Raw genomic sequence first — 23,957 nt, forward strand, 5'->3', positions numbered from 1 at the left:
CGGATAAAGATTGGGGCGACCGGCCGAACGTTCCGAACGGAAGCAAAGACACCCCGGCTGGAAGTCGGGGTTCCGACGCTCATGTTGAACAGGGTCAACTGGCCGAGCGGATAGCCCGCTCGGCCGAAGGCATAAGACAGCCATACTGTGAACAGTCTCATCCGAGCACGAGGCCGGGAGAATCTTCCCGGTCGGACCGATATCTACGCCCGGTCGAACCGATGCTTGCCGAGCGGGCAGACGCTCGGCTCGGGGAAAAGGAGACAAAGACAAGGGGACGCGGGGAAACATCTTCTGACAGCAGGTATGTTCAACGACTAGGCCATACGCAGGATCTTACAACAGAGGGTTCTGCTGTCCCATCAGAGAGATGCTCAGACTGTAGCAGTATAGGGTCAGGCAAGCTCCTCTGACAAGCTCATACTGAGGTATGGTTAGAGGACACGTATTCACCTCGGTATGTGTGCACTCGCTTCTCCACAGCCCTATATAAGGGTCCTCATACTTCGCCGGAGGTACGCATTCTCTGGTATTCGAAGCCACTTCTGCAATTCCTCTTGCCTGACTTGAGCATCGGAGGGTCGTCGCCGGGAACCCCTTCCCGGCCCGACTTCCTTGCAGGTTCGCCGGAGACCAGTGCGATCGGTCGGAGATCTACGTCAGCATTTCGGAGAGCACCACGTGTCCAGCGTCCGTTGATTCAGCGTTCAGACAGGATCAAATTGGCGTCGTGTGATCGGTCGGAGATCTACGTCATCATTTCGGAGAGCGCCACGTGCCCAGCGTCCGTTGATTCAGCGTTCGGACAGGATCAAATTGGCGCCGTCTGTGGGAACGCACCTGCATCCGAGCGGAAGCAAAGGACGAAGCTGGACGACCGCACAACGTGATGCTCTCCACGGAGGAGCTCGACGCTCTGATCGAGGCCAGAGCTGCTAAGCTTGTGGAACAACAAAAACATAAAGCGCAAGCCGAGCGGATCGAGCAACAAGCGACGTCCGCGTCGGGAGGCCGAGTGGAAGTACCACCGGCCACGGTTCCATTTCACCGGGCCCTATTTTGTACGCCTCCTGAAGCCACAACAGTTAATCGGGACCGAGGATCTTCGTCCGACGAGGCGCTCATGCGAGACAACAGAAAAGGCAAAGCTCCCCGAACGGACGCCTCCCCCGAACGGATCAACCGGCAATTTTCAGAGGTCATCCTGCGGGACCCTTTACCAAAGCACTATGTGCCCCCGGCGATCGGGGAGTACAACGGAACCACCGACCCGAATGATCATTTGGGTAAGTTCGACAACACAGCTACCCTACATCAGTACACGGATGGAGTAAAGTGCCGGACGTTCTTTACCACCCTCTCGGGATCGGCTCAACGATGGTTTAGAAGGCTGCCAGACAGATCCATTACAAGTTTCAAGGAGTTCCGCATGGCTTTCCTCCACCATTTTGCAAGCAGCCGGCGCTATCAGAAGACTAGTGTTAGTCTATTCGCCATCAAGCAAGAACCCAGAGAGTCACTCAGAGCTTACATTCAGCGATTCAACCGGGTGGCCATGGATATCCCAACGACCACTTTAGAAATGATGATGAACGCGTTCACACAGGGCCTCGTGGACGGTGACTTCTTCCGTTCACTCATTCGGAAGCCGCCTCGAGACTACGATCACATGTTACACCGGGCCAACGAGTACATTAATATGGAGGAAGCCCAGGCAGCCCGAAGAAAAGAAGTTCCAACTGAGCGGTTATCACCTGCCGAGTGGAAGCCTGTCAATCGCCAGGAGCCGCCCAGAGGACCGAGGGCCGAAGCAGCCTGCCCTCACCACGCGAGGACCCAAGCAGTCCAAGAGGTAGCTGCCGAGTGGCCCAAACCTAAGAAGAAGGTATGGACCCCTATGTTTTGCTCATTCCACCGGACCGACACGCATAACACCAGAGATTGTCGGAGCCTTCCTTTGATCGCCCACCCCGCTCCTCGGAATAGCCGACGTCGCTCACCATCAGCCGACAGGCTACAGCAACATCATGAAGCCGATCGACGTATATCCGATAGGCGACAGCGACAGTCTCCCGAGCGGTATCATCCTCAGAGGCACGAGGACTATCTCCGGGTGTCTAGGGAGCGGCCTAGGTCGTCCGCTCAGGAAGAAGAAAATAGAAGCAACACGTCCCGCGGCGAAATCAACATCATCGCTGGCGGGCCGACTGGAGGTGACTCCAATAGAGCACGGAAGGCAAGTGTCAGGCAACTCCAGATCCATGCGGTCGGCTGCAGCCAAGAACGGGTGAGCGGACCCGAAATCAATTACGGGCCCAAGAACTTGGAGGGAGTCGAAGTGCCACATGACGACGCTCTCCTCATCAAAGCGGTAATAGCTAACTACACTATTCACCATGTTTATATCGATACAGGAAGCTCGGTCAATATTATATTCAAAAAGGCCTTCGACCAACTGCAAAATTGATCGAGCCGAGCTGCTGCCCATGACAACCCCCCTCTACGGGTTTACGGGCAATGAAGTTCTGCCGGTCGGACAGGTCCGACTGGCTATTTTGCTGGGAGAGGAGCCGCTCAGAAGGACGCGGACCGCCAACTTCGTCGTGGTCGACTCTCCCTCTACATACAACGTCATTTTGGGGCGATCGACGCTTAGCGAGTTCCGAGCGGCCGTCTCCACCTTCCACCAGAAAATCAAGTTCACGGTGGAAGATAAAGTGGGAGAAGTACGAGGAGACCAGCTGGCGGCTCGGCGATGCTACGTCGAGATGGTCCGAGTCGAATCTAATTCCGCTCGGAAGACGCCACGGATCGAGGTGAACGCCATTACTGAAAAACCACCCTCTTTGGTTTATGAAGAAAAAGAGGAAGTACAGATTCACCCGACCCGATCGGAGGCCACCACATTCATCGCGGCCGATCTGGAGGCAAGCTAGAAAAAGGAGGTGATCAAATGTCTCCAGAGGAACTCCGATGTCTTCGTTTGGTCAACGCATGAGCTGCCGAGAATTTCTCCAAGTATAGCGCAGCATGAGCTCCATGTCCGACCGGACGCTCGGCCGGTGAAACAAAGGAAGAGGGACTTCAGCACCGAACAAAATGCTATCATCTGAGCGGAGGTCGAGAAGCTCTTGGAGGCCGGCCACATACGCGAGATCCAGTTCCCGAGTTGGTTGGAAAACGTGGTGCTAGTTTCCAAGCCGGGCAACAAGTGGAGAGTTTGCATCGAGTTTCGGGATCTCAACAAAGCATGCCCTAAGGATTTTTATCCTCTACCCCGGATCGATCAACTGGTGGACTCCACAGTCGGCTGCGAGTTGATATGCATGCTCGACGCCTATCAGGGCTACCATCAAGTGTCGCTCGCCCGAGAAGATCAAGAGAAGGTCAGCTTCATTACAGCCGACGGCACTTACTGCTACAATGTGATGTCGTTCGGACTGAAGAACGCGGGGGCCACCTACCAGCGATTGATGAACAGAGTATTCAAGAAGCAGATCGGACGTAATTTGGAAGTGTACGTGGATGATATTCTCATCAAGTCCGTCCGATCGGCCGATCTTTTTAAAGACATGGAGGAGAGCTTCCGAACGTTGAGGAAGTATGGAGTTAAACTGAACCCTCAGAAGTGTCTGTTCGGGGCAAAAGGCCGGCGTTTCTTGGGCTATATAGTGACCGAGCGGGGCATCGAGGAAAATCCACGCAAGGTGAAAGCATTACAAGATATGCCGCCCCCAAGAAATCTGAGGGAAGTACAGCGCTTGACCGGTCGGATAACTACATTGTCCAGATTTATCTCGAAGACAGCCGATCGGAGCCTCCCGTTTTTCAAAATCTTGCGCAAATCCACCAAGTTTCAGTGGGATGAAGAATGCGATCGGGCGTTCGAAGAACTGAAGACATATCTGAACTCTTTGCCCGTGCTAGCCAAGCCAGCTGTGGGTGAGCCATTTTGTATCTATTTATCTTCAACTGAGCAAGCAGTAGGCTCGGCATTAGTGAGGGCGAGCAGAGAAGAACCCGTGTATTTCCTAAGCCATATTTTAAAAGACACTGAATCTCGTTACACTGGGCTCGAGAAGCTGGCTTTTACTTTGGTCCTCGCCGCTCGGAGACTTCGCCCCTATTTCTTGGCTCATACTATCATCGTCCGGACAAATAGCCCCTTAGGAAGAGTGCTGTTGAACCCAGTAGCGTCCAGACGGCTCATCAAATGGACTACGGAGTTGAGCAAATTCGACATTCAGTATCAACCCCGTTCGGCGATAAAGGCGCAGTCCTTGGCAAATTTTATCACCGAAGTATAAAGGCCAGAGTCAGAAGCTATGTAGAAAATATTTGTAGATGGATCGGCGACTCGGCTCGAGAGCGGGATTGGTGTGTTATTACTCTCTCCCCAAGAAGAAAGGATGCACTTATCCGTTCGGCTGGATTACAGAGCCACCAATAACGAAGCAGAGTGTGAGACCCTTATATCTGGCTTGCAGGGCACCCGGCATGTTGGAGCCGGTCGGGTGACACTTCATTCAGATTCTCAGTTGGCCGCCCAGCAGCTCTCGGGCACCTTTGAGATTAACAACGCTCGGCTCAAACTCTACGCTGAAGCCTTCGAAAAGCTCAAGGCCAACTTCAGAGAAGTCATTATCCAGAAGATACCCCGAGCGGATAACCAGGCTGCCGATGAGTTAGCCAAACTCGCAAGTGCAATATCACCGGTCGTCATCCAACAGCCAATTGAACAAGTATCTTTGGTGGCGCACGTCGACCGGATGGAGGGCCTCACGTTTCCGAGCGATTGGAGGACAGCCATCATGGAGTTTCTTCGATCGGGGGCAACACCGTCTGATCGGGAGGAAGCCCAGCTATTAAGGAGGAGAGTCGTTCGGTTCACACTCGTCGGAGACCAACTCTACAAGAAGGCTTTCTCCCGTCCACTTTTGAAGTGTGTGAGCTCGGAAGACGCGGCATACATCCTCCAGGAAGTACACCAAGGATTGTGCGAAGGACATCCGGGCGGACAGTCGCTGGATAAGAAGATCCTGCTGGCCGGATACTTCTGGCCAACACTGTAAGCAGACGTCGCTCGGACCGTCGCGACATGCCTTTCCTGCCAGAAGTATCATAACTTCTCCCACCGACCGGCGAAGGAAATGAAAGCGTTTACAGTACCCTGTCCGTTCAATCAGTGGGGAATGGATATCGTGGGTACGTTCCCTATGGCGACCGGTCGGCGGAAGTTTTTACTGGTGTCGGTCGACTACTTCTCCAAATGGGTGGAGGTCGAACCACTGGCCAAAATCACCAAGCAGATGGTCAAAAAGTTCATCTGGCAGCATATCATCTGTCGGTTCGGCATTCCGCGCCGACTCATATCTGATAATGGACGGCAGTTCGTCGGGCAGCAACTTGAAGAATGGTGCAAAAGTTATGGCATTGAACAACACTTCACCTCCGTGGTGTATCCCCAAAGTAACGGCCATGCGGAAGTAACCAAATATAGAAATACTCAGAATTCTTCGAGCTCGACTTGATCACGAAAGAGGAAGCTGGGTGGACGAGCTGCCGGGCGTTCTATGGGCTATCTGCACGACCCCAAAGGAGGGAACGGGCGTCACGCCCTTCCATTTAGTGTACGGAGGCGAAGCAGTTATCCCGATTGAAGTCGGCGTTGAGTCTGTCCGGATCCTGAACTATGATGATGACAACGCCGAGCAGAGGAACATGGAGTTGGACTTGATCGACGAGGAGCGAGCCAAGGCGTCCGTCCGGCTGATGGCGTACCGGCAGAGGATGAAGCAAAACTACAACCGGCGCGTGATCCCCAGAGCATTCCAGGTCGGCGACCTGGTGTGGAAGAAAGTAAAGTCGGTCGGGGATGTTGGCAAGCTGGAGGCTCCTTGGGCAGGCCCCTTCAAAATCATCGAAAAGCTCCGCTCGGGTGCTTATTATTTGGAGGATGAAGACGGACGGTAGCTGGATCGACCATGGAGCACAAATCATCTCCAGCCGTATCGAGCTGGGTGAGAGATGCGCTGATGTAATTTTATATATGTTTTGGTCGCCTATGTACTTGTAATGCAGGAAGCAAAATGATAAAAGATGGCAAATATCTTCGCCGAGCGGCAGCGTTAAAATTAGCCTTAAGGCCGTCGAGCTCCGACGTTAAATATCGCGAGTCGAGCCGGCGACTATAAACCCTCCGAGCGGAAGACCGTCGAGCTCTGACGTTAAATATCGAGAGTCGAGCCGGCGACTATAAACCCTCCGAGCGGAAGACCGTCGAACTCCGACGTTAAATATCGTGAGTCGAGCCGGCGACTATAAACCCTCCGAGCGGAAGACCATCGAGCTCTGACGTTAAATATCGCGAGTCGAGCCGGCAATTATAAACCCTCCGAGCGGAAGACCGTCGAGCTCCGACGTTAAATATCGAGAGTCGAGCCGGCGACTATAAACCCTCCGAGCGGAAGACCGTCGAGCTCCAACGTTAAATATTGCGAGTCGAGCCGGCGACTATAAACCCTTCGAGCGGAAGACCGTCGAGCTCCGACGTTAAATATCGCGAGTCGAGACGGCGACTATAAACCCTCCGAGCGGAAGACCGTCGAGCTCCGACGTTAAATATCGAGAGTCGATCCGGCGAAAGAAGGTAATAAAGAGGTTTACCTGGCGAGTCGTTTCGTCGATCGGCCAAGTACCCAAAAGTACTTCGTCAACATCCAGCGAACAACCTCTTCTATCGAAACATGATATATTAAGCCGAGCGGACAAGCTATGCAAAATTCTTCGTAAAAAACCCCTTTCGAACACAAGAAAGACGGGATGAGAAGCGAATAACGAGGAGAAGAAAAGGAACCTGAGCGGTAGTTGGCCAGCCGAGTGGACAACACTCACATTAATGGGTAATAGAAAAAGCAAGTAAAACGCTAGCATTATAGAAATTAAGGCCGAACGGCCGAATTACAAAAATTGATAAGTTTTTGGCCGAGCGGCCGAGTTACATACAAATGTCTACTCAAGAAAATCATAAATCTCCGGGGGGATGTCACCGAGAAGCGCCGCCTGGTCTTGGGCCGGGATGAGGACGGAGTCGACCAGATGACCCTTGGATTTCAAGTAGGTGGCGGTGGCATTGATGGCAAGTTCAAAGGCCGTGTACATCCGCTCGCAAACTTTCTCCAAAAATTCAGCCGAACGGATGTAATTTTGTCTCAAAGCAGCGACCCGGCCTGGTTCGGCCTCCTGATATTCTTTAAGGGTCGCTCGGGAAGCATCGGCGGCCGCCTGATGTTTCTGTAAAGCAGTCTCGATTTTCGCCACCTCATCCGATTGGGCAATATTCTCGTTGGTCAGTTGCTCCATCAACTCCTTTACTTTCTGTTCCAAGCCACGAGCCTCGACATTCTTTTTCTCCAGATCGGAGATAGCCGTGTTTTTTCGAGTGGTGGCTAGGCTTATTTTTTGGTCCAACGTCTTGACTTGCCGCTCGAGCTCGGTCAAAGTGTGAGCCTGATCGGTCGTCTTCTTCTGCTCGGCCGCCAACAAGTCTTGGGCCTTCTTGAGCTCTTTCTGCAGCTCAGAGTAAGAAGGGCCTTGGGAGCCGAGCGGACCGCCTGCAGCCTTCAATCTTCTCAATTCATCATCCACCATCGCCAGACGGTTGGAGACCGCGATCTCCTCCACCCATCTCTGACAAAAGAAAAGTTGTTAGTAGCCGGTCGGAGAAAATGCGTAAAGGACTTGAGAAAACAAACTTACCCCCGTGGCCTGTTGCATATGGTTGTTGGACAGATTACTGAGGGGAATCATTGCGACGCGTGCCCGAGCGTCGGCCCACATTTCAGCTAAGGGTCCTTTCATCGTGATCAGATGCTCGGGCGTTGTTGGTCGATCGGCTTCAGGCATTAATTCCTCAATGGGGAGATGTAGGGAGACACGAACGGTGCGGCGCTGACGGGGCGTCGTGTGGGCGGAAGCTGGGGAAGGATCGGAGGCTGGCGCCGAAAACTGGGACAAGATGGTTGAGCGATGAACTTGACGGGGAGCGGGCGGAAGAGAGCTGATCGGAGCGGCTTCAAGGGGGTCTGCGGATGCATCCAACTGGGAGGGGGTCCGATCGGACGAAATAGTCTCCATAGTTGGAGCCTTGCCTCGGGAATCCGCTGTGGTCCGCTTGGCGGGATGGACCGCAGATGTAGCCGAGCGGAGTGGTGTCTCCGGGCGATGCCTCTTTTGTCAGAGAGGCCGCTTTTCTCCCGCAGCGGAGCCTTCCTCCCAGGCGGAAGGCTCTTGGCTAACAGTTGCTCCCACCACCGGCTCTGGGAGAGAAGCCTGAGTGGCCGACTCCTCGTGAGTCCCGCTCTCCCCTTCATGCGAGCCGACCGGCTCAATGCCGAGCGCCTCCATCTCTTTTGCAGCCGCGGCCTCGAGTGCCGCCGCCTTCCTCTTCAAAATACCAGCCATCACCGACTCCATGACAATATTCGCTGCAAAGGAAAAAGGAGAAAATCAGTTAGCAATCAAGGCAAATGTACAAGTAAAATTCTTACCGAAGCCGCTCGGGAGGGGGGTTCTGATCGGACTCAGGCCGAATATGTACATCACCCCTTCAGGCAGGAACTTAGTGATGTCAAACTTCAGACTGGCTAACATGTTGGCGGCATGTAGATAGTCCAGTCGGGTCTTGAACCTTTTGAGCTCTGGTGAGATTGATGGTCCGACCTGCCACTGGGTTCGGAAGGAGGCCCGCTCGGGCATACGAAGGTAGAAGTAGAACTCTTTCCAATGTTTATTGGAAGAGGGCAATTTATGGAAGAAAACTAAACCGGCTCGAGCCAGGAACATATATGTGCCCAGCTCGGACTGTTTAGGGTAATAAAAAAAGTAGAAAACCTCCGGGCGGAGGGGGATATTGTGGATTTTAAACAGGACGACAACGCCGCATAAAAGGCCGAAAGTATTGGGGACCAGGCTTCCGAGCGGAATGCCGAAGAAATTGCAAACTTCTATGATGAATGGATGAACTGGAAATCACAGACCGGCTGTGAACTGGTCGCGGAAAACACAAAAAGCTCTGCGCGACGGTTTGTGTGGCCGAGCGGAGGGAGAGGGTAAGATAATTTCGAAGTCCTAGGGGATGTCGAAATTATCCATCAGAATATCGGCGTCGCGCCAATCGAAGCGCGACTCCATGGTAGTATACCATGGGCCGAGGGTTTGGTCTTGAGGTTGGGAGGAGCTAGCCATTGGCCGAGCGGACGAAACCAACGAAGACAAAAAGCAGAGGATAAAAGGAAGAAGATGATAGATGAAACAATGCGTAGAGGGCGAAAACTAGACAAAAAACACAAGATTAACGGAGAGGAAAGGAAGGAGAACCTTATAAAGAGACGGAGGATCGAAAGAACGACGCCGGAGATCGTAGGAGGACAAAAGAGCAGGATCGTCGGAGCACTGGGAGAGAAAAATTGCGGAGCACGCGAGAGCAAAGGTGTCGCGGTGGAAGACAACGAAGGCTTTATAGGGATAAGCCCGAGCGGCCTCAGCTGTCGATTGTAGGTCACGGGAATCGAAGCTTGCATCTGGCCGTCCATTTCAAACTAGGGTGGTCCCATCGAAGGTAATGCCGCCGCCGTACGCTGACGGCACCAGGGGTGCCACGTGGCACCGCGACATAGGCCACATTTAATAAGCGCGTGCTCGGCCTTAATGTCGAAGATTGGCACAAATTTCCAGAAGATCCGAGGAATGGCGGTGTTGACCGACATTCCGGCTACCCCCATGTAACCGAGCGGAGGATAGTTGCATGGAAACGCCCCTCGGAGAGACTGGCGGTCCAGTCAGTCGGACTAATCGCCTCCTTCGACTAGACTTGAAGGAGAGGCAAGTGATCCGGCGGTAACGATGGGGGACCCCCTTTGAGGGAAGTCAACGCCACGTGGAGGTTGAAAGGTAAAAGGTCAACCAGAGGTTTGGCCGAGCAGATAAAGATTGGGGCGACCGGCCGAACGTTCCGAACGGAAGCAAAGACACCCCGGCTGGAAGTCGGGGTTCCGACACTCATGTTGAACAGGGTCGACTGGCCGAGCGGATAGCCCACTCGGCCGAAGGCATAAGACAGCCATACTGTGAATAGTCTCATCCGAGCACGAGGCCGAGAGAATCTTCCCGATCGGACCGATATCTATGCCCGGTCGGACTGATGCTTGCCGAGCGGACGGACGCTCGGCTCGGGGAAAAGGAGACAAAGACAAGGGGACGCGGGGAAACATCTTCTGACAGCAGGTATGTTCAACGACCAAGCCATACGCAGGATCTTACAACAGAGGGTTCCGCTGTCCCATCAGAGACATGCTCAGACTGTAGCAGTATGGGGTCAGGCAAGCTCCTCTGACAAGCTCATACTGAGGTATGGTTAGAGGACACGTATTCACCTCGGTATGTGTGTACTCGCTTCTCCACAGCCCTATATAAGGGTCCTCATACTTTGCCGGAGGTACGCATTCTCTGGTATTCGAAGCCACTTCTGCAATTCCTCTTGCCTGACTTGAGCGCCGGAGGGTCATCGCCGGGAACCCCTTCCCGGCCCGACTTCCTTGCAAGTTCGCCGGAGACCAGTGCGATCGGTCGGAGATCTACGTCAGCATTTCGGAGAGCGCCACGTGCCCAGCGTCCGTTGATTCAGCGTTCGGACAGGATCACTTATAAAAGAGAATATTTAATTTTTAAACTCTCTTTTGAATCATGAACATGGTTAAAAAAGGAAAGTTTTATCAAAATTTAAAATCTACCTTTCAATCTACAAATAAGGAAAGATTTCAAATCTTTTCTTAATCTTTTGTAGAAAGTTATAAAAGGAAAGATTTAAATTTTAAACTCTCTTTTAAAAACATGAAATCCACATAAGAAAAATTTATAAATAAAATCCTTTTTAATATGATGTGGCCGGCCACCTAAGCTTGGGCTCCAAGCTATTGGCTGGCCACCTTAAGGCTCAACCTTTAGGCTTGGCCGACCCTAAGCTTAAGTTTCAAGCTTGGCTTGGCCGACCCCTATTGGTTGGGTAAGAAGGTGGGTATGTGGTGGGTATAAATCTCTATATACAAGAGGCTACGATAGGGACCGAGAGGAGGAATTGGTTTTGGTCTCCCAATAAAATTAAGCATCCCGTGCTCGCCCCGAACACATAACTTAATTTCATCAATAATAATTCATTCCACTAAAGAACTATTATTGAACTACCGCACCAATCCCAAATTATATTTTTGGGCTCCTTCTTATTATGAGTGTGTTAGTCTCCCTGTGTTTAAGATGTCGAATGTCCACTAATTAAGTGAGTTACTGACAACTCATTTAATTAATATCTTAGTCCAAGAGTAGTACCACTCAACCTTATCGTCATGTCGGACTAAGTCCACCTGCAGGGTTTAACATGACAATCCTTATGAGCTCCTCTTGGGGACATTATCAACCTAGATCACTAGGACACAGTTTCCTTCTATAATCAACAACACACACTATAAGTTATATCATTTCCCAACTTATCGGACTTATTGATTTATCGAACTAAATCTCACCCATTGATAAATTAAAGAAATAAATATCAAATATATGTGCTTGTTATTATATTAGGATTAAGAGTACACGCTTCCATAATAACTGAGGTGTTTGTTCCTTTATAAAGTCAGTATAAAAGAAACGACCTCTAAATGGTCCTGCTCAATACACTCTAAGTGTACTAGTGTAATTATATAGTTAAGATAAACTAATACCTAATTACACTATGACCTTCCAATGGTTTGTTCCTTTCCATCTTGGTCGTGAGCTACTATTTTTAATTTATAAAGAACCGATAACACGATCTTCTGTGTGTGACACCACACATTATGTTATCTACAATATAAATTAATTGAACATCTACATTTGGTATATATAAATGTAGATACTTGACCAATGTGATTCTTATAAATATTTATACAAAAGCTAGGCTTTTAGTATACACTCCAACAAACTAATCAGTCCTTGACAAAAGGAGAATTGCATCAACAATCTCTCCAATCGAATGATTGCATCTGTAATTTTCAATATCGAAACTCAAACATCAAGACTCAAGCTTAGTCAACCAGGTCAACCTTGATCTAGGGATATTACACCAACACCCAGAGCGGGTTCAAGCGCCTGGACCAAAAAACTTATCTCTCGTCATGTTGTCGCAATCCGTTATGATGTGGATAAAGTTTCATTCACGTCCAGGTGCCCGGAACCTTTCTAGGCGTCCTAATCAGGACTATAAATATAGCCCTGATCCCACTAGCTAAATATAACACTTGTAAACAATCTTCATTCTGTTTAGCTTCGTAATTTAGTGCTTTAACTACTATAAAAGGCTTCTCCACTAGAAAGAGAATTGATACTAAGCTTTCGACGTCTTGGATTAGTAATCCCTTGATTGCAAATCAAGTAAATCTCTGTACCTCTTTCTTTTTATTAATTAGCTTCTTAACTTTTTGTTCAAGTGTTTATTTTAATCAAGTCCAAAGATCGAGAAAAGTATTTCTTGTTTTTATCGTGCAAGGCAATTCACCTCCCTTTTTAGACCACAAGGGACCAACACTACGAGCCTACAACAACTTGCACCGGATGGCTGGAGCGCCAACGGCATGGTCGCACATGATGCTTTTCTCCCCATTCATGTTCCTCTACAGTTTCGTTGCAGAAGCATCTCACGTGGGTGTGGTCGTTTGTCGCAAGCTTGTTGCGAAGAAGGGAAGAAGACAAGGAGCAATGCATTGTCTTTGGGCAAAAAAAAACCTTAATAATATTATTATTTTTGGTTTTTTGCCAATGTGGGTGATTGCGCACACTAGGCTCGTGTAAGCTCTGCTCATATCTTTCACGATTCGTCTCAGATTATATAAAGAGAGATAAATTAAATAATAATTTAACTTCTGGAACACTATCGTGGATCCGGTCGACGACGGCCCATTTATGTTGGACGATCCATCTTCATTTGGAGATCCAATTCTATTGAGGAGGCCATGGGCTTTCGTGAAGACTTGGACGGCCCATGTCGGTCTACTTGTAACGATGGAAGATCCAAAATCTTCGCCGTACAGGCGCGAATCTTAAGGAAACGATCAGACATATGCACGATAGCATTGGAGCAGCATCTCACCGCTACTTGTGCGAGGTCAGGCCTCAGGGATTCTCCTCTCATCCTCACGGAACCGGAATGGCTGCCGCTGCTTCATCGGCGATCCGCCCGGTCTCGATTCTCCTACCGCTGCCGCCTTCCAGTCTTACATCCACCTTGAGGTCCTTCCCAGGCCTCCTCCGCCCTCTTCCTCGACTATTGCCTCCGCCGAGAAGCCTCCGGAGTTCTCTCTGCCCACCGCGTCGATTCTCCCCCGTCGTCTTCGTTGCCGCCGCCCAATCCAATCTCTTCAAGGGTTCGTTTCTCGATCCACGCATTTCTTTATCTTCCCCTATTGTCCTCCTGATCCATCCGGATAAGAATTCGGCATTTTCTGCTTTGGATCGCTTTCATGTACAAAGTTTACGACTTTTCGAATTTATTAATAAAAAAATCAAGTTCTTCTGCTCCTATATGAACAAGTATCCCATCCGGATAATCTTCCATGTTTGATTGCCTTCTGTTGCATCAGCCAAATTTTGTTTTCATTTAAAATTGGAAGGTAATTGCTCGATTTTAGCTTTTATATCAACTTTAGTTATCACACTTCCGGTGTCATATTATTTGGGATTTTATCATGTGCAAATTATGGCTCCTCGCCGTGCAAATCGCACGAAGAGGAGACCGCCTCTTGAAATTGATCTCCTCCCCCTCTTTTCTCTTCCATTAATTTCCTTTCCTATCCTTTCCCTCTCTTTCCTATCAACTGAAGCACAGACTAATGGTAACAAATGAACTGTAGAATTCTGCTTTAGTGATGGCGCATAATTCATCTTAATCATGAATTACTTCTTCTATTGTTTGAGAGAAAAACTATATACATACACCACCTTACTGTCTGCTCCTTGTTCTATGCCAGTGATTCAGACAGCTTGGAGAATTGGAAGAGATGTGACAGATGCAGGAGCTAATCTTGTGCCTGTAGGCTTTTCTCTACTGCCATCTTTCATTATGTCATTACGCCATTTGATTTATTAACCCAGCTAATCTTGTGTCTGCGGGTTTTACTCCGCTGTCATCTTTCATTATGTTATGCCATTCGACATTAGGACTTGTAATTTCAGGATGCAGTTCCTAGACCAGTAGCGAGGATTGGTGTTGCCATTGCTGCTATCAGTGTTGCACTTTTTGTTCTGAAGTCCTTCCTATCTACTGTTTTCTTTGTATTGGTATGTTTTCTTCATATTAGATCAATGGAAATGATTGGAGTAGATAACAATTTTCTAAATTGACTTGCTGACGATATGCTAACAGGCGGTGATGGGACTCGTATACTTTGGGTTTGTGGCGCTGAATGCAGACGAAGTCTCAAACAACAAGGAAAGCACTCCATCCAGCGAGGATCAATCGTTGGAAGAAGCAAGAAGGATAATGGAGAAGTACAAATAGACACAAGTTTTAGGGGATAACTTGTATTTTCTTCCTCTCTCTGTTGCATATAGATTAACGTAATTGTTCCATGAAAAACACATCATTCAAACACGATGCCTCTGGATTAAGTTTCACTATTTGAAGATGATGTTCTCATTATTATCTAAGCATCTATTTTGCCGAAATCAAATGCTGCTTTTTTCCAATTGTATTAGAGTCCATTCCTGTGGCTTCTACTCTGTGTTGCAGTGCAGATAAGAAGAAGACTTTATTATTCTCTGATTGAGATATTTCAGTTCATTACAAATCTAAACACTGTCATCATAAGTTAATTAATGCTGTATACACAAAAGCCCATAACTTTGAGCAAAACTTGGGCAAGACTGTGAGATTAATTGTACTGCAATGGTTGAAACTATAAGGAGAAAGGGGGGTAGGTTTGCATCGCAGATATCAGAGTGAAGATGTTGACTAATCATCAGCTTCGTGATGTCCTTCTTCTATAGCAGGCAATCATGTGTTTTGCTTTTGCATGCTTGGTTTCTTCTCTCCAAACTCTGGCAATATCCTCGGCAATCTTCACGGCGTCCATGGATATCCCGGAGAGGCCTCTCCTGGTGAATCCCACAGCGTAAAGCCCTGAGCTCCCTTTCCACCCATTTGGAAATGGAGTCCGAGGAAATCCATCTGTGTCGAAGTCACTCCCCTGTCGATAAAACAGAGTAAGCAAGCAGCAAACAGAAAAGGTTTAAGTTGAACACAACTCCAGAAGCTCGATCGATCGTTACCTGTAGCCATGAATTGACGTTGCTGCGATAACCAGTAGCGAGTATGATGGAATCGACGTCGAGGGTTGTTCCATCCACCAGCTCCACTTTACCATGCAGGAACCTTTTGATACCGGGAACCACTTTGATCTCGCCGCTCTTGATCTTTCCCAGCGCGCCGACGTCCAACACCGGCGTCTTCCCCTGCGTGTTCTTGAGCTCGAAAGGTCCGATGCAAGGTCGTTTCAATCCGAGTTTCTCGGTGTCTCCGAGTATCATCCTTGACAACGCTAGCATCACCTTATCCACCAGATTCAACGGCAGCCATTTCATCAAACCGACGGCGAGCTCGAAGGTCGACCTACCAAAGGTCTCCCTCGGCAACACGTGGACCTGTTTTTGTTGGATTTGAGATTGGATTTGATGGTGGAATTCGTTTTCATGTTGAAAGGTTTAATTTTGCTCACCGAATCGCGAACGACCATGGTGGGGAAGGCATTGTGGAGGCAGAGATCGAGGCAGACTTCCATGCCGGAGTTGCCACAGCCGATGACGAGCACCTTCTTTCTCCGGAAAGCGTCGCCGGACTTGTAGTCGCAGACATGCATCAGATGATCGCTGAAGAATTCATGCATACCGGCGATCTCCGGCACCACGCAATCTGCATTCTCGCCGGTGGCCACGACCAGCCACTGGGAGAAGTACTCCACCTCTGTCTCCGTCCTCCGGCAGCGCAGCCGCCACATCCCGCAAGTGTCGTCGAACTTGGCGGACGCGACGGCGACGTTGAACTGCGGGTGCAGCTTGAAGTGGCGAGCGTAGGCCTCCAAGTAGGCGATGAACTGAGCCTTCGAAGGGTACTCTTGGAAGTCACGGGGGAAAGGGAGCTTCGGCAGCTGGCAAAACTGATTGGGGAGGTGGAGCTTCAACCGGTCGTACGTCCGGTGCTGCCACAGCGAGGCAATGCAGTCGGATTTCTCGAGGATGACGAAGGGCACGCCGTGGTCCCTCAGGCACGCGCCTACAGCCAGCCCCGACGGGCCTGCGCCGACGATCAGCGGCCCGTTCACCCACTTGCGTCGCCTCCTAAACAACTGCCGGTCGCCGCGCACCATCTCCGGAGATCTCAAACAGCAGGATAAAGATCTGAGTAGGGAAAGTGGAAGAAACAGAGGGCACTATAAATAGAAGAACGTTAGGCTTCTCGTTCCAATCATAATATGCTGACCATGGCAAAAGCTTTGAATTACATCCCTTAAGGATTTATCATCTATTCTGTTCGATCATGATTTAGATACTGTACATGAAATTCTTGGATTGTTAAGGAAGGGAGATGACATGATTATCTCATCTGAGAAGATCATTTCTCCTTGAAAGCAAATTAATTACCAGGCTGAAAAATTCAAACCCACAATAAAATTTGGAGGCCTAACGTGACGTCAAGTGCCTTACATGTACAGTTCGTGACAGTGACGGTTTTCATCATCATTTATTCTGCTTTATGTATCACATTCAGAAACGTTCATAAAAGAATTCTTGCCTATCTCTCTGATTATATATTATTATTTCATTATATATCCAACTTTTCATGTTCGGAGATTGCGGAGTATGAATGGTGTGCTTATGGGCTTCTCACCATAGTCGATTCCCCATACTCGGATCAGGAATCATGTTTGATATAGTGTATAATGATAGGGTATGATAAAATCGAATAGTAAGAAATTATGAGGATAAATCAGTCAGAAGTTAAGGAGACGTAATAGTCAGAAGTTAAGAGCATGTAACAGTCTGAAGTTAAGGAAACATGACAGTCAGAAGTCAATGAGATGTGATAGTCAAAAATCAATGGGACGTGATAGTCAGAAGTCAAGGGGGCATAACAGTTAGCAAATAAGGAAAGAGGAAGTAGGATCGTGTGATGACAGTAGCAACAAGGTTCCTGGTCGGGTTCTCATAAACCGGACCCTAGATCTGAAACACCTTGGTCTAGGACATGGTAAGTAGTCAGGGTGATATCTGATCTGGATCTGATTGGTCGGGTTCTCATGGCCCGGTTACATCCAGGCCCGGTTCTCTTAGAAAGATAATTGTCGGTCAACCGACTCCCGATCGGCTCTCGGATGATCTCTCGACAACTCTGACCCCTTAAGGTTTAGGTCAGGTGTTACATCCGACAGATCATCCTGAGCTGCCTTGTTTATACTCAGTCGGGATAGAATGTGCTACACAACAACAAGGTCAGAGAATCGTAACCACTCGTCAGAGAATAACTGTTGAGTGCCAGGGAATATTCCAACGGTCTGCGAATGAAACCTTCCTTCAGTTTACAGGAAGACGCCACGTGTCTTCCATTACCCGATAGATCCTGACACCCGACATTCTTTGATATCGATCAGCCTTTATAGATACGCACTGTCATACAAAAATAGATCAAGTCCTCTCCCTTACGCAGATACGCGTTCTCGTACATTCGCACTTATCTTCTACTTTTCTTTCTCCTTCGTACACTGTTTTTTTAGAAAAAAAAATACTGATTTGAGCGTCGGAGGACTTTTTCTCTGATTTCTGGCTTCTAACGTCCCGTGTGTTTGTCTGAATGCGCATAGAGTTCAAGTACCATCGGTGCAATCATTGGCGTTCGTCAGCACCACGTGGGAGTCCCTTCTTGTAAGCGCATATAAGAACGATGTCTCAATCACCCCTCTGTCAACATCAATAATAACTCATTCGATTTTCATCTAACTCAGATACTAAATTGGATCAATCATATAATAATTCATATAATTCTGCAAGTTGAAATTATCGATGTATATTAGTTACTTATGTCAGATTCTCAAGTGTTCATGGCGTTGTATCGTTCCTTATCAATGGCATATATATATATATATATATATGACTAGAGCTTAATAAGCCTCTTAGCGAAGGAAGAGATATGCACAAGTATATCCATCAATGATAAATCAAATCCATCAAATTAAACAAACATATGGGAAAGTTCTCGGCAAATGGCAATTCACTTCGACTTCTAGCTGGCAGCTCTATGCCAGATCATTTTACCCAAAAAAAATGGAACAAAATAAAAGAAAGAGAGAAAAGTGTTCCTGTAGAGTCTCTAAATTCTACTTCTCTTGATATCTGACCGAGCTGACAATGAGAACAGTTCTTGCTGCTACCAGACAGTGTTCAATCTCATGTCTGCTCCAGTTTCATTTACAACTTCTTGCCACCAAACTCGATCAGCTGTTGCAACATGCAAAGGAAGCACGCAGTATAGAATAGTCTCCTGCTTGCAACTGCTTCAATTCTCCACCGTGAGAATGTTGGCGACGAATGAAGGAGATACATGCACTAAAGGTGAATAGGCGATCGAAAGGGACACGAGCTGCGGAGAGAAAGCAAGTGCTCTCGATTAAGGAGACGTTAATTATGTATTAGGAGACCTAAATTGCATTTGTAACTAATTATGTGCAACAGTTTGAGGAACGCATGAATAGGTCACCGAAAAAGTAGTGATAGCTAGCGACAAGATCTAGACGGGAGCATGATTTCCATTATGGTCTATGGATCTTGACCGCGCCACGTCAGATGACAACGCGCTTCCACGTGTGCTCTCTGGAACCGTCGGCCCCATCCTAGCGGCAGGAGATGATTGGTCCACGTCGGAATAAGATGCGCCCCTTCACGTACGTAATGCAGAAATGAATAAATTAATTATCTTTCATTAAAAAATATTAACTCGACGGCGAAGTAAGAATGATGAGTAAGCGTATATTTTTATGTAATTATTTTTGGCTCGATTGAAAGAATTGCACGCGTATATATATGAATACTTCGAATGTATATACGATTATTTTCTTTGTTATACTTCATATTATTAGAAATTAATGTCCATAATATTTATCATTTTTAATATATCGACATATTAAACTTACGTTGAGATCTAATTAAAGGGTTAAGGGGTAAACTAGCTAGCTGATAAGAGGTTTATGAAAATGATAAATACATCCAAAGTTTGATTCGGATAATTTATCATATCTTAAATATATTTAATTAAGAATATAAACATTTAATAACTAATTAATTTTGTTGAAGCTCAAAACTAAATTATATTAATATTATTTTCCTTTTTACACTTAAAATAATTTTAAAGCTTATTAATAATTTTATCGGGTTATTTTTATATTTAAAATATACACAACTATGACTCTTTTTAGTCTCATATCTTAAAATTGATAACACCAAGAGCGAAGAAGATTCTATAAATACCTTAGCTGATGACGCTAGAAAATATATCTCTCTCGACTTTTTGGCTAAAGTCAAATATAGTATATGCTTTTATCAGTTTGATATCTGATATAAAAAATTAATTAATTATTTTATGAGTGAGAGTATGTTATAGTAGCTTGCTATTGGGGTTCTCGAGTGTCTCCCTTGCGTTGCACAATTGCATAAATCTAATACACCTTTAACAAGTCCAATTTATAAATTTGGAGTACTAATTTATATATATCATATATTATATTACACATACATGTGCACGATGACTAGTATAAGGAATACATAAGACAATTTATTAATTTGGTTGGTACGTAACTTTATAAAAAAACATTGCATGATTCTTCGTACCAAAATATGATCAACTCAAAAAAATTATTAATTAACCAAACAACTTATCAAAAATTAAAAGGACACCATTATTTACTTTTCAAATTAGTGACTCTCTAAAAAAAATAAGCACCCTTTATTCTTAAAATATATATGAATTCAACGCTGTTGTAAAGTTATTGGCTACTTTTTACAACGTGCAGAAACTATCAGTTAACTTTTACAATGTGCAGAAGTTAGTCGATAGCTATTACACATTGAAAGTTATATGCTAGTTTCTAACGTTTGATCATGGTTAGATTATGTTCATTATTTGAAATATAATTAATGTCATGGAATTCCTATTATTTGGTTTGTTCATTGAAATAATATTTTTATTAGGTTATCATTTAAAAAAATAAAATTAAAATGATATAAAATTATCGTTATAGAGTTAGTGGCAGATTCAGGAATTCAATCATGGAGGGGCGGCCACAATCTTGAGTACGGTGATTTTTTTTTTGAACAGTTAATAACTTCTATGTAATTAAAAAAATATTTTTTAAATAACTAGGCATACAGGAGAAAAAAGTACAATATTACGAAAAAAACTCATACAATAATATTAAAATATGAAAGCAGTCTACTAACAAATACGTGACAATTGCATTCTTCGAGACTCCATGTTCTGAAAACGCTGTAAAATTGGCTCATTGTCGACAGTATTAAAAACATCTTTCTCGATATAGACTATTATCATTCATCCATTCATCTCTAATCCTATTTCGCAAATCTATTTTGACAATATTCATTGCCGAAAACACTCTTTCAACGGTTGTAGTAGCAACTGGAAGAAGTAAGGCTAGCTCAACCATCCGATAAACCAAAGGAAACACACGGTTCTTCATTGTTTCAATCATTTTCTTTGCAAGAGCTCCTAAATCTGAAATGCCTTCAAACCGTTCATCTGATCTGATGTCATCAATATATGTTTCAAGCTCTTGTTCAACCAACATACGCTCATTCCAAGAAAAATCATCCTCATAAAAATGAGCCAAACGCACTAACTTCTGTACATCAAATCTAGAGAACGAGTTCCTAGGATCAAGACATGACATATAAATCAACAAATCTGTAGTTGTTTCAGAGAAACGACTATCCATCTCCTTTAGAATAATATCGATAACCTACAATTTAAAAAATCAAACAACAAAAGTAAAAATTAATAAATATGTTACTGTTTAAAAGAATTTAATTGATGGTAAACAAAAAAAGAATTATGAAATTACCTCACAAAAGATTTCAACATAGTAGTAGTGATAAAAATTAACATTTTTCTCATCTCTCTTCAAACGACTACGGCTGTTGATGTTATCTGTCATATTAATTATTTCAATGGAATGAGTGTTACAAAATTTCTTCACATCCTCAAGTAAAATATCCCATCCAGAATCTCTCAACTTTTGCAATTTGTATTCACATTATTGATCAAACGCATCGCATTCACAATATTTTGATCTTTCTCTTGTAGAACGGTTGACAAATGATTTGTGATTGCCAGTATACGTTTCATCAATAGTAGAATAAACACAAATTCATACCTCTCCATTCTTTTAACCAAAGTTCTACTTAAACTCTTAGAAGAACGATCACTATCATCAATCAAATTTTGAAGAATCTCTATAACAGATGACCACATTTGTTCAATACGACATAAAGTTGAATGATGAGACCCCCATCGTGTATCTCCAGGTCTAGCTAGACTAGTTTCTTGGTTTAGTCCTCTACCAGAACTAATCTCTCATCTTTCAAGAAGTTTAACTTTTTTGTCATGTTCAAGTTGTCGAAGTTTATCGGCCCTTTTGCAAGATGATGCAGATATGTTCACAATAGAACCAACAATCCACATGAAATCACAAACATATTGATTTGCTTGAGCAACAGCTACAACCACTAGCTGGAGTTGATGAGCAAAACAATGAGCATACAATGCATACAGATTTGCTTTCATTATCAGTGACTTTAAGCCATTAAATTCTCCAGACATATTTGAAGCACCATCATATCCTTGACCCCTCAATCTCGCCACTGACAAACCATACTTAGCAAATAAAGAGTCGATTGCCTCCTTTAAACAAACAGTTGTAGTTATTGCAACATGAACTACGACCATAAATCATTCAATCACCTATCCATATTTGTTCACATATCTAATAACAACTGTCATTTGCTCTTTCACTGAACAGTCACGAGCCTCATCAAGTAGTAAAGTGAACCACCTATCTCCAAGATCAGTTAGAATAGCATTTGTGGTCTCAACTGCACAAGCATTCACCAATTGCTTCTGAATTTTTGGGGCAATCATTTAATTATTTCCAAGTGCATTCATTCTAACAACTGCCGCAACTTTTGGACACTCTAAGTTATACCATTTGAGCAATTCTAAAAAATTTCCTTTATTGGATGATGTCGAAGACTCATCATGTCCCCGAAAAGGCAATCCTTGTAACAACAAAAAACGAATTACTTTTAAAATGGAAGTCAAGCGTTTGTGATAAGAAACTTCAAGCTCATGTTTCCCTAATGAAAATGAATACTCCACACTTTGTCTTTGATTCTTGAAACCCTCAAACTATATTCTTGCCTCATTGTGCGCACTACCAACTCCACCTACATGCTCATTGAATTTTTCAATTGCTTTTTTTCCAATTTATGAAACCAGATCTCGTAAACACATCATCTCCTCCAAACCCTATATTACTAGGTCTAAAAAGATAACACCAGAAACAAAAGGCTGCATCCTTTGAAACACTATAATCCAACCAATCACGGTTTAGACCAAACCTCTCTGAAACATCTATTGTCTTTACCCATTTTTTTTTCTTGGAAAATTATGACCTCGAGGTTGACAAAGGCCCATAGCAACATATTCTTTTCGAATACGATCTCTAGCACCAACATCATACTCTTCAATCAATTTTCATAAATCAGGATCAGCAACAATTTCTACTTTACTACTCGGATTTTCAATATTTTCAAATAAAATTTGTGGAGGAGGAGGAGGTGGTGGTGGTTGTGGTGCAGGAGTAGACTCTTCATCCGGAACACTAGACGATTCAATTGAACTCCTAGGCCTCTTTGCAAAATATTTCAACGTTTTCTACAAATTATAATGTATGGGAAAAAATTATCAACATAAAGTAATGTGAACAATTTAACAATAACACAATTTAATTATTTAACATCATTCATCGAAACAATTCTTTTAAAAAAATAAAATTAATTTAACATACATTATCAAGAAACAATCAAACAATTATTAATAAAATAAAATAAAATAAAATCCACAACTGAATGAAGGTCGAAGGCTTCACCTTTGGACTTTGGCACAAAAAGATGGATCAGGAAGGGTTCCTCCTTTGATCCACAATCAGCAGAGTGAAAAAAGATTTGGGCGTTGGGCGCAGGGCTTTCAGCTTTGCTGTTTGGTCGGTCGTCGGCGCTCAGCACTGCAGAGAGAAAAAATAAAGGGCAAGAAATATCACAAGGTTCAAGGTTTTGTGAGAGATAAATAAAAATATAAAAAATAAACGTTTCCAAATATAAAAAATTAACTGAGGAAACATGTCAATTAAAAAAGGGAGGAGGGATAAATAAAAATATAAAAATAAACCTTTATATATGCTTTATATAAGGAAACGTGTCAAGGTGATTCACAATTAAAAAAATCGAATTGGCTTTGACTCTTCGTTTTCTCCGATTTTCGCTCGACGCTACGTTTTTTCTCCGGCTCCTAACTTTTTCAGGGCTGAATGATCAGATAATGTATTTATAGAAGCTAGTTGCTAGCTTCGATATGGCTGAATAATCAAATAATGTAAAGATATTTTGGGTAGCTCACTTTAAAGGGGGCGCAGAGGGATATTCATTTAACTTTTTTTTAGAAAATTAGGCGCTCAATGAAAATGCAAATGATGTGCGGCCTTTTGAGTTTCAACATCAACTACAATAAAAACCTATAGAAATATCATAAACAATTCAGA

At 45.1% G+C, this 23,957-nt stretch overlaps 2 protein-coding genes and 1 pseudogene across 2 annotated transcripts; 2 read left to right on the forward strand and 1 right to left on the reverse strand.

The window, feature by feature from the left end:
- Nucleotides 1-13,121: 13,121 nt before the first annotated feature.
- On the forward strand, nt 13,122-14,725 carry LOC121973153. Its single transcript, XM_042524737.1, has 4 exons — nt 13,122-13,448; nt 14,052-14,113; nt 14,257-14,361; nt 14,447-14,725. The coding sequence occupies exons 1-4, from the start codon at nt 13,145-13,147 to the stop codon at nt 14,579-14,581; spliced, it is 606 nt and encodes a 201-aa protein (XP_042380671.1). The 5' UTR covers nt 13,122-13,144; the 3' UTR covers nt 14,582-14,725.
- A 246-nt stretch (nt 14,726-14,971) lies between these two features.
- Nucleotides 14,972-16,570, reverse strand: LOC121973155 (probable indole-3-pyruvate monooxygenase YUCCA9). Its single transcript, XM_042524738.1, has 3 exons — nt 15,798-16,570; nt 15,352-15,723; nt 14,972-15,269 (listed from the first exon to the last, which is right to left on the reverse strand). The coding sequence occupies exons 1-3, from the start codon at nt 16,443-16,445 to the stop codon at nt 15,042-15,044; spliced, it is 1,248 nt and encodes a 415-aa protein (XP_042380672.1). The 5' UTR covers nt 16,446-16,570; the 3' UTR covers nt 14,972-15,041.
- Nucleotides 16,571-19,621: 3,051 nt separating this feature from the next.
- Nucleotides 19,622-19,798, forward strand: LOC121974027 (annotated as a pseudogene).
- Nucleotides 19,799-23,957: the final 4,159 nt, after the last annotated feature.

Source organism: Zingiber officinale, chromosome 4A (assembly GCF_018446385.1).
Source record: "Zingiber officinale cultivar Zhangliang chromosome 4A, Zo_v1.1, whole genome shotgun sequence".
Lineage (NCBI taxonomy): Eukaryota > Viridiplantae > Streptophyta > Magnoliopsida > Zingiberales > Zingiberaceae > Zingiber > Zingiber officinale.

What these genes read in the sequence shown, in the direction of transcription:
- LOC121973155 (XM_042524738.1), bottom strand. Translation starts at nt 16,445, where the DNA reads ATGGTGCGCGGCGACCGGCAGTTGTTTAGGAGGCGACGCAAGTGGGTG. An exon ending in CCATGGTCGTTCGCGATTCG is followed by an intron (nt 15,724 to 15,797) that starts GTGAGCAAAATT and finishes CAACAAAAACAG; the next exon opens with GTCCACGTGTTGCCGAGGGA. An exon ending in ACGTCAATTCATGGCTACAG is followed by an intron (nt 15,270 to 15,351) that starts GTAACGATCGAT and finishes TTTTATCGACAG; the next exon opens with GGGAGTGACTTCGACACAGA.
- LOC121973153 (XM_042524737.1), top strand. Translation starts at nt 13,145, where the DNA reads ATGCACGATAGCATTGGAGCAGCATCTCACCGCTACTTGTGCGAGGTC. An exon ending in CAGGAGCTAATCTTGTGCCT is followed by an intron (nt 14,114 to 14,256) that starts GTAGGCTTTTCT and finishes TTGTAATTTCAG; the next exon opens with GATGCAGTTCCTAGACCAGT. An exon ending in CTACTGTTTTCTTTGTATTG is followed by an intron (nt 14,362 to 14,446) that starts GTATGTTTTCTT and finishes ATATGCTAACAG; the next exon opens with GCGGTGATGGGACTCGTATA.